At 34.9% G+C, this 8,813-nt stretch overlaps 1 protein-coding gene across 1 annotated transcript; it reads left to right on the top strand.

Moving 5' to 3' along the window:
* Nucleotides 1-5,414: 5,414 nt before the first annotated feature.
* On the top strand, nucleotides 5,415-7,048 carry Es2 (ess-2 splicing factor homolog). Its single transcript, XM_069044927.1, has 3 exons — nucleotides 5,415-5,636; nucleotides 5,689-5,842; nucleotides 5,896-7,048. The coding sequence occupies exons 1-3, from the start codon at nucleotides 5,490-5,492 to the stop codon at nucleotides 6,996-6,998; spliced, it is 1,404 nt and encodes a 467-aa protein (XP_068901028.1). The 5' UTR covers nucleotides 5,415-5,489; the 3' UTR covers nucleotides 6,999-7,048.
* Nucleotides 7,049-8,813: the final 1,765 nt, after the last annotated feature.

The raw sequence follows: 8,813 nt of genomic DNA, 5'->3' as shown, positions 1-8,813 counted from the left end.
GTGGCTTTGTTATTAAAACACAAAGAAATATTTTTGTGAAAATCAATTGAGTTTTTATTGTTTCTATTTAGTAAAAATTGAGAAAGATGTTGCTATATAAAATTTCTTTCATTACAATACATAATTGTAATGATAATGTAAATTCTACATAATGTTAAAATAACATGCTCTATATGTATACCTACTGTAAAAATATCGAATAAAAATAATCAAGTAAGAATATTAAATATAAGCAAATAAAAAATTAACTGTTTTGCTCATTCCTTAACAAATATTTAATTTTTTCGATATTATTACATTTATAAGTCAGTTGTTTTAAATATTTTGTATTTATTCTATGTGTAGATAATAATTCAAGATCATTTATAATTCATGTGATAGATCTGCTGAAGAATAGTTGCATGTATTAATAAGAAACAAATTAAGTATTTCTGGTGAAAGTGTAACGAATTCTCCTAGAATATTTTACCATTTATACACTCCATGTCACTTTTTGGTTATTTTTCAAAGCTCCCGACTGTACACTGATCGGCACAAAAAACGACTCATTATGATTTCTTTAATAAATGATCTTGAAATTATATTTGTGCTTATTTTTCTTTATTATAGTTATACCGGGTGTATTATGAAAAACCTTTGGTGCTATAACTTCCTTATTTTTTATCCGATTTTAATAAACGATATGTCAAACAAAATCGTTTCTACAATTTGAATTGGTCCAATATTTGTTCTTGAGTTCTGTTTTTGACAAATGATAGTCAACTTTTTTTTTTCAAATGGCACTACATATTAACTTTATTTGCTCAGTTTTATAGAGATTTTTATTTTAAATATGAAAATGTAAACAACCATGCTCATGCATAGAAACAAAAAGAAGAAATTAAAAAATGATGTATTTTTTTTAATTAAGCAGTCACATTAAACAGTAATAAAAGTGCATTCTAATTTGCAAAGTGACTAAGGCAGCTATGGACATTCAAGACAATTGGTGCGATTCTGTTTTAAAATTTACCAATATTGCTATATAACAAGGTTGTAGTTGCTATGATATGAAGCTGTTGATTGGTTGGATCTATGCAAAATCAATGTTGTTCAATAATAATATTGCTAAATTTTGAAACAAACTAATTGTCTATTTGACTCCGGTCAACAACAGAGATGATTTAATAAAAAGAATCGTAGCAGTATGTGAACAAATACCACCAGAATTTTTATCGCAATGGGCGTCAGTGGAAGGTGTCGAATGTGCCTTAAAGAGAATGGAGGTAATTTCAAACATTTGCTATAGTAAAGTTATGGTCACTTGATTTTTGAAAATTCTGTTTTTCTTTATTAAAACAAATTTTAGATTTTTTATTTTAATGTTTATGTATTCAGAAGATGAACATCTATCAGAATAAAGATAAAAAAATATACAGTGCAACTTAAAAAAACAAAGTTAGCTGCGGTCTGTCAAAAAATATAATGTTAAAAAAAATCATTTCATGTCGGGCTATAGTGTTTCTAAAACGATTGTGTTTGACGTATCATTTGTTAAAATCGGATATAAAATAAGGAAGTTATAGCACCAAAGGTTTTTCATAATACACCCGGTATATATTAAATTGGGATATTTTCAATGATCGGGAGTGCTATGGTCATCATGGCAACCGAATTGTTCTGTTTAAATAAATTTTGTTACATAGGTCAGTTTAGACCTAATCCGCATACGTCTTACAGTATTCGATGCTCATTTGTTGATCAATAGATACAGGGTGTTTAAAAAATGCTGCACTAAAACTATAGTACAGTGTTTAGAAGCATTTGGTAAGTGAGCGAAAAATATTTAAAAAATTCTTGGTGTTAAATTTGCACGAGAATGAAGGTTTCTTTTATGGTAAATTTGGCAAATGCGTGAAATAGTTTAATCGATTTTTGCATAATTTTCGAGGTAAATCGCATTTAATATTAAATACCGCAGAGATTGGGTTAAAAATTATTAATCAACCTTCTATTCTGCATACTTTTGTTGCATTTTGGGTATTATTTAGTAATAATAATTACAACTAACAACGTTTAAAGATCTTTACAAAACTCCTATTGTGTAGAGAAATGAAGACCAAGAATTTTTTAAATGTTTTTCCCTCACCTACCAAATGCTTCTGAACACAGTACAATAATTTTAGTGGGGCATTTTTTAAACAACTGTATAAATACAATAAGTTTTCTTGACTGATATCATTTCTGAACAAACGCTATCGGTACGCCGCACCATACTAATGTTACTTGCTGGGCTGTAGAAACTATTCTGTTTCTCTGGTTGCATAATCATGAATATTCTGAATTACTTTCTATTGTAGAGATTAGTGCTACTCGGAAATTACATTTTTATTTGACTTAAATAGTCAGTACAGTTGGCCGACAAAGCAAACCTAAATGATTTTTGCGATCCCTCCGCCACCCGGCGGCACGGCAATTTTGCCGGAGTATACATATGTATACACTATTACGGATATTACTTACTGTCAAGTAATAGTGCAGTGCTTATCAACATAATTACCGGCGTCTCGCCTCCGCATTTTGACTTTGTTGTGTATTATGTTCTGTGTCAATGTTAAGGAACTTCCTCACGATGTGACATGAGTATTATAATATACCTTCTTGAATTTCAACTACCAATGTGTTCCCTAAATCCAGAATTTTTAAATTTTTAAAAAGAGATTGGGGTACTATTCCCGTTGCTGAAATTATAAGTGGTAAAATAGATTTTTTTTCTAAACTCCAAAGATTTCTCATAGCAACGGAGAGTTCTAAATATTTATTAATTTTTGTGTTATATGTCTGTGTTATATTATGTGAATTTGGAACAGCTATATCTAAAAGATATGCTTGCTTTTGTTGTTTATTTAAAATTATAATGTCTGGTCTGTTATGCTTAATATGAATGTCAGTTAAAATTGTTCTATCAAAATATAACTTGTAACTGTCATTTTCCAAACAACTTTCTGGTGTATAACTATAATGTGTTTGTGTATCCTTTAATAAATTGAATTTAACAGCTAAATTCATGTGTATAATTTTAGCGAATATATCATGACGTTTCTTATATTCGCTTTGAGCCAAAACGGTGCAAGAAGAAATGATGTGTTCAATGGTTTCCCCTTCAGTTCCGCAAATCCTACATTTATGGATGATCGATTTTAAACCGCATATGTGTTTTTTATAATTTTTGGTATTGATAACACGATCTTGTATTGCAAAAATGAATAGGGAATTCCACAATTTTTCTTGGAAAGCAAAATAATTGTCCCAATCCTTCCACATATTCTTAAACACTAGATAAATTTTAAATGGTACAGGTACCTGAAACATTACATTTAATGTGTACATATTTATATTTCTAACACATTTCATTACACATTTTAAACTGTATTTATAAAAAATTCAAAAATTCAAAAATTCCCTATTCATTTTTGCCTAGTTTATAAAACCCTCAGTCTCAGGGTGAATATTTGATTTCTTAAGCCATTCCTGAGAAGCCTGAATATTAATGTCTGGTCGTTCCAGTTCTTTAAAATATCTCCCATGTAAAGACTTCTGTTTTCCCATGTAAAGACTTCTGTTTTATATTTGCTATACTGTCAGGTATATTTGGCTCAACAATATCTGAACTTATATTATCACTTAAATTTAAAGGTGTGTAACCTTTATCCGCTGAAACCAAAGCATTAAAAAAAGTGTTATCACGAGCTCTATTGAGAAAATAATTTTTTAGTGAAGCAATTTGATTGTGTTGTAGAATTTCTAGATTTGAAAAACCCCTACCACCATTTTCGCGTGGTAAATTAAATCTTTCAATAGCAGATTTGGGGTGATGTTTACAAAATATTGTAAAGAGAGCTCTAGTTTGAATGTATTATTATGATGACATTATGTTGGCAGGTTCACAGTACCCGCTGAAAAAACTTTTAGACTAACTGTTAGATTAAAAAAATATATACCTACATATCTGGCAATAATTTTATTCCATTATAAGTAGACCTTCCCTTTTTACAGCGATAAATAAATCTATAGCAACACCATTTGTTTCAACGAGTGATCAAACAAATATTGTAAAATAAAACTAATATTTTGTTTTTTACTCGAACTTTTTCTCTTACAGTCGAAAAATACAATTCCTTCCTTAATTAAAACAATTTATTAAAAAGACGTTGATTGTAATCATTTGCCAGTAAATTAACCGCGACTCGTGAGCGTAACATCTTTTAAAAGATAAAAAGAGTCGCATTAGGTATCTGTCTATTACGTTTGGTTAAGTTTCAATCACCACACCTTATTGTCTGTGAAAAAATATCATCAGTGTTTCTTTTTTGTGTCTCGATGAAATCAAATCTAGACCTCATCCACACTTCACCACTTCTATCGCCCTTGCATTCACATCTCTTATTTTGTTTTGCAAAACAGCTTCAGATATTTTCTCCGGATTTATATTCGTAAAAGACCGATTCATTCCTATCGCAAAAACGGCACACTCCAACAACAATATTAAACAAGCCGCAAAATTGTCAAACTTGGCCGACTTTGGGCACGAAAAAAGCACACATCAAAAGCAAACACACACACCAAAAACCCAAACAATCCGTCCCCCTAGCCCCCTGACAATATCTCAAAAGTCAACGTGCGGATGTGGTAGCTATATGTCCGTCGTTGCGCAGTTACGAGGTGCGAGAAACACGCCCGAGTTTACTTTATTCTCCCGTTTTTTCACTACTTATAGACGAAGACGACAACACATGTCGCCCTGTATAAATATAAGACAGAAATTGCCTAACGCGAGATGAAAAAAAAATGCATCGAGGAGTACAAATAGATGCGGCATTAATGGCGTTGAAAAATTTACACAAAGAGACGGTCGCTTCCAGTTTATTCCCGGGGAAAAAATTGAAAAAGGAGTATTTTTGGGCGAAGCTTTGATGCCTGTCCAGGAGCAATCCTGTCAAAAATAGAAGCAATTAAAAAAATAACTTAGGTAACAGTTTCACTATCATTATTATTTTTGATAACAATTTTCGATTGTGATTGTGCAAATGCAAAATATCTTTACTCTTCAAATATGTTGGAGTCAAATAAATATTTACTTCCTCACCCACAAGTCGCAGATTATTTGACTACAAATAGAATTTATTTAAACCAAAAAAAAAAGTTTTTTCTGTTTAAAAGCTGTCATGAAAGGACGTTATAGTAAAAGCCTCGTAAACATTAGACTTTCCTGTCGTAAATGCTTCAACATTCGAGTATTGATTCTAACAAACATCTCCAAAATGTCTTAACAAAAATGCAAATTTGTTTGGGGGTGTTGCGTGCGGGATTAGTAGAGCCCTCTACCATTTACGTCTTAACTTAATGCGACGAAGCGTCCGATGCACCGCACGACCCACTACCATTTGCTTGACGTTTATTTGACAGATAACCTAAAAGTCGTACCTGAAAGTTGTTTATTAATCAGAAAAATGAGTGTTAGTGGAGAAAACACCCCCGGCAGACAAGCCATGGCCGTTATGGAAGACATACGCAAAGAAATAATCTTCAAGAAACCGATCGGAACACCTCGAAAAAAGCATAAAGAAAAGGTACTGGACGAGGACACATACGTTGAGGTAATTGATTTTCTTTCCGTATCTGAGTGTGAAATTAATTGTGGTTTTGTAGCACGTGGGGAGAATCATTCAACGTGATTTTTTCCCCGACCTGGAAAAACTGAAAGCCCAGAACGAGTATTTGGACGCCATCGAACGGAATGACAGGATGAAGATGAGAGAGCTTTATATGAAGTACAGCGGAAACAGGCCCCCCACACAGAGAAGTAAGTTTTACGCCTGCTTCAACCCATTTATGTAATCTTTTGCGTAACTCTAGTTCCCAGTCCTGCGACGTTCGAAACCCCTGCAAACATCCACAACAGTCAAGCGCCGGAAACAGAGCCGCTCCTTGTCGCCACCCCCGAGAAAAAAGAACCCCGACTGAGCCTGGACCAGTTTCTCAACTCCCACACCTCTCAAGATAATCAAAGTTTCACCGAGCTCTTGGCTGAATCTGAGAAGAAACATGAGCAGAAATACTCCTACTTGTACAACGAAGAAGACAAGAGTGAAAAAGAGCGAGCGGCACAGTTGGCGTTGCCATCAATTGAAGAACAGGGTGCTCTACCTGAGAAAAAACTGAACGTGGACACGTGGGGCTACAAAAACAAGAACTACATCATGTACATTCCAGATGGGGTCCCCTTGACCCAAGAACAAGAGATAGAACTGAACAAAAAGAAACAAGAAGTGGTCCACCCGAATACTCGTTTGGTCATAAACCCCTTCAACGAGGTGCAGAGCAAAGAGGCGATAAACGAGTTGGCGAAGACTCAAGCGAAGGTCCTCGACGGCAAGATAGGAGTCGACGGGAAGGAATTGATGCAGAACGACTCTCCCAAGATCAGGGGTTTCGGCTTCGTGAAGAGTCCCTCGCCGTGCCCCGGCATCGACAGCACCCCTCTGATGACGTGGGGTGAGATCGAAGGCACCCCGTTCAGACTGGACGGTGGCGACACTCCCCTGCCGCGGTCCCAGGGGCCCTCTTTCAAAATGGCGGAGCCGCCGAGGAGGGAACAGATCGCGTTGGCTTTAGCCGAAAAAGTAGGAGAAAAAAATAGGGACAGGAAACAGAAGGCGATCGACGCTGCCAGGAGGCAGTTCGCTAGTCCGTCTCCTAGGGTGTCGAGCGTCGACAGGTTGGCGACCATGTCTCCGGCCGCCAAGCGTTTAGCCACTTCCAAACTCAGACTGCACTCGGATCTGCGATCAGCGTACTCGCCCAGCCCCGGGATCATGAAAACGCCCAACACCCCCAAGAGAGTGGTGACGCCGAAGCTGAACCTGGGGATCAGGAAGGCGGGAGTCGAGGACAACCTGACCGACGACTTGTTGAAAATTAACGTCCCGAAGAGGCAGAAAGCTTCGGATTTTTTCTAGATTGTTATGGTTTATTTGTTTTTAACTTAAGAATAAAAAATACTAGTCTTTTTGCTCTTTCGTACATTTCCACTTGTACACCACCTCTACTGGAGGCGGCGGAAGATAAATCTCAGTAGGGTTGTCTAAATTTCGACTTGGAACGACCGATCTTGACAAGCACGTTCTTGAATTGATTCTTGTCACAACGGTCTGTTGCTTTTGCCTCATGAGATAAACGTGTCTTACGTTTGTTCTTCAGTGAAAAATCGAAAAAAAATAATTCAAATAAATTTTTGTTAGCTGACGTAAGTGAGCCGTGACGTAATACGTCAACGGTCGAATAAAACACGCAGAAATTAAAAGTGCAGCCAATTATCAATCAAAAAACGCCCCTAGGAACCAGGATGGAGCCAACTCTATTTAATATATGTACCTACTAACTTTAATATGGAGCAGCTGTATAACAATTTTACACCAAATCATAGTTAAGGTTATGTTCACTTCACTTCCCGTACCTTTCTTCCGTGAATTCATTTTCAATACAAATTTAATGAGACATCAGGAGAAATATTTTTGGAATTTGAAATAAATTCTCACTCGTCAAGGCGCAGGCTCAGTTACAATGGCCGGCAAAAAAAATTAGCCATCACTTTTGTGTTACGTCAAAATCCAAATGTGTAATTAATGCTTTTTTGACACTGACATTTAAATGATGGCTAATTTTTTTTTGCCGGCCATTGTACATTAAAACACGACCTGCTGTATTACCGGCCTGTTTAAAAGTGTAATTTGAGTGATCCCCGCAGAGCGCTAGTGTACGGGCGCTTCTTTGGGGATATTATTCATCTTAAGTTTTTTTCACCGAGAGTTTTTCTCATTTAAATGACATTCGAATGTAAAATCAAAAATACAAAAATACAATTGTATTCAGTATTGTTTTAGAAAGAAAATATGATATGATATGAAATATGTACTCAATCTTAACTCTAAAATCATTTCTAAACATATTTTTTTGCATATCGTAATGAATGTGGCACTTTTTTACACGAAAAATCGTAGTGAAAGTACTGAAGGTAGTACTTTTTTGTATCATTTTATTCCATCTTCGATGATTGTCAAAGCATACCTTTTTTTTGTTGTAACTTTTCATAAATCCTTTTAGACCAAATTTCTCAACTTACATCGATATGCAAAAAATAGTGTGTACAACACGTTATGAAAGTCTCTTTTTACACTTATTTGCTTGATTAATCAATTAATCAATCTGCAAATTCGTGAAAAAAAGTATGACTTTCATAACTAGTTATACAAATAACAATTTCCGCATTTTTATTCTTTAGAAGCGCCCGTACTGTGGCGTCCTCATCGGCGAAAATTGGCTCTTTCTCGGAAACATTTTCGCAATGCTTTTTTAATTAAATGTACGGCCGGTTATTTATACAACAGGTCGTGCATTAAAAAAATGTTGACACTTTTTGTGACAAATCGTTTTTATCATGAAAATCATTGTTTGGTTCATACCAACAAGACAACGTTTTGACAATTGTTTATTAAAAAATTTCAATTATATGTTGGTAGCAGACAACTAAATTCAAATTTTTTCGATGTTCTTTTAAATTATATCATTATTCTTAGTAAAAACCTTTATTTACAGCACGTGAACATTGGTTTTAATTATACAGAAGTTCGTACAATAAGTCTAAGGCCTGGTTGTATAAAACGTTGTTAAAGTTAACATTCTGTCAAGCGATCTGATTGGGGGATATTTAACATTGAATTTGAATCAGCCAATCAAATGGGCGAATTTCCGACTTGACGCGTTGTTAGCTGACA

This window comes from Tenebrio molitor, chromosome 4, assembly GCF_963966145.1.
Source record: "Tenebrio molitor chromosome 4, icTenMoli1.1, whole genome shotgun sequence".
In the NCBI taxonomy this organism is placed as follows: Eukaryota; Metazoa; Arthropoda; class Insecta; order Coleoptera; family Tenebrionidae; genus Tenebrio; species Tenebrio molitor.
Note: the sequence above shows the minus strand (reverse complement) of the source record. Positions and strands in the feature narration are given on the sequence as shown.

What these genes read in the sequence shown, in the direction of transcription:
- Es2 (XM_069044927.1), top strand. Translation starts at nt 5,490, where the DNA reads ATGAGTGTTAGTGGAGAAAACACCCCCGGCAGACAAGCCATGGCCGTT. An exon ending in ACGAGGACACATACGTTGAG is followed by an intron (nt 5,637 to 5,688) that starts GTAATTGATTTT and finishes GTGGTTTTGTAG; the next exon opens with CACGTGGGGAGAATCATTCA. An exon ending in CAGGCCCCCCACACAGAGAA is followed by an intron (nt 5,843 to 5,895) that starts GTAAGTTTTACG and finishes GCGTAACTCTAG; the next exon opens with TTCCCAGTCCTGCGACGTTC.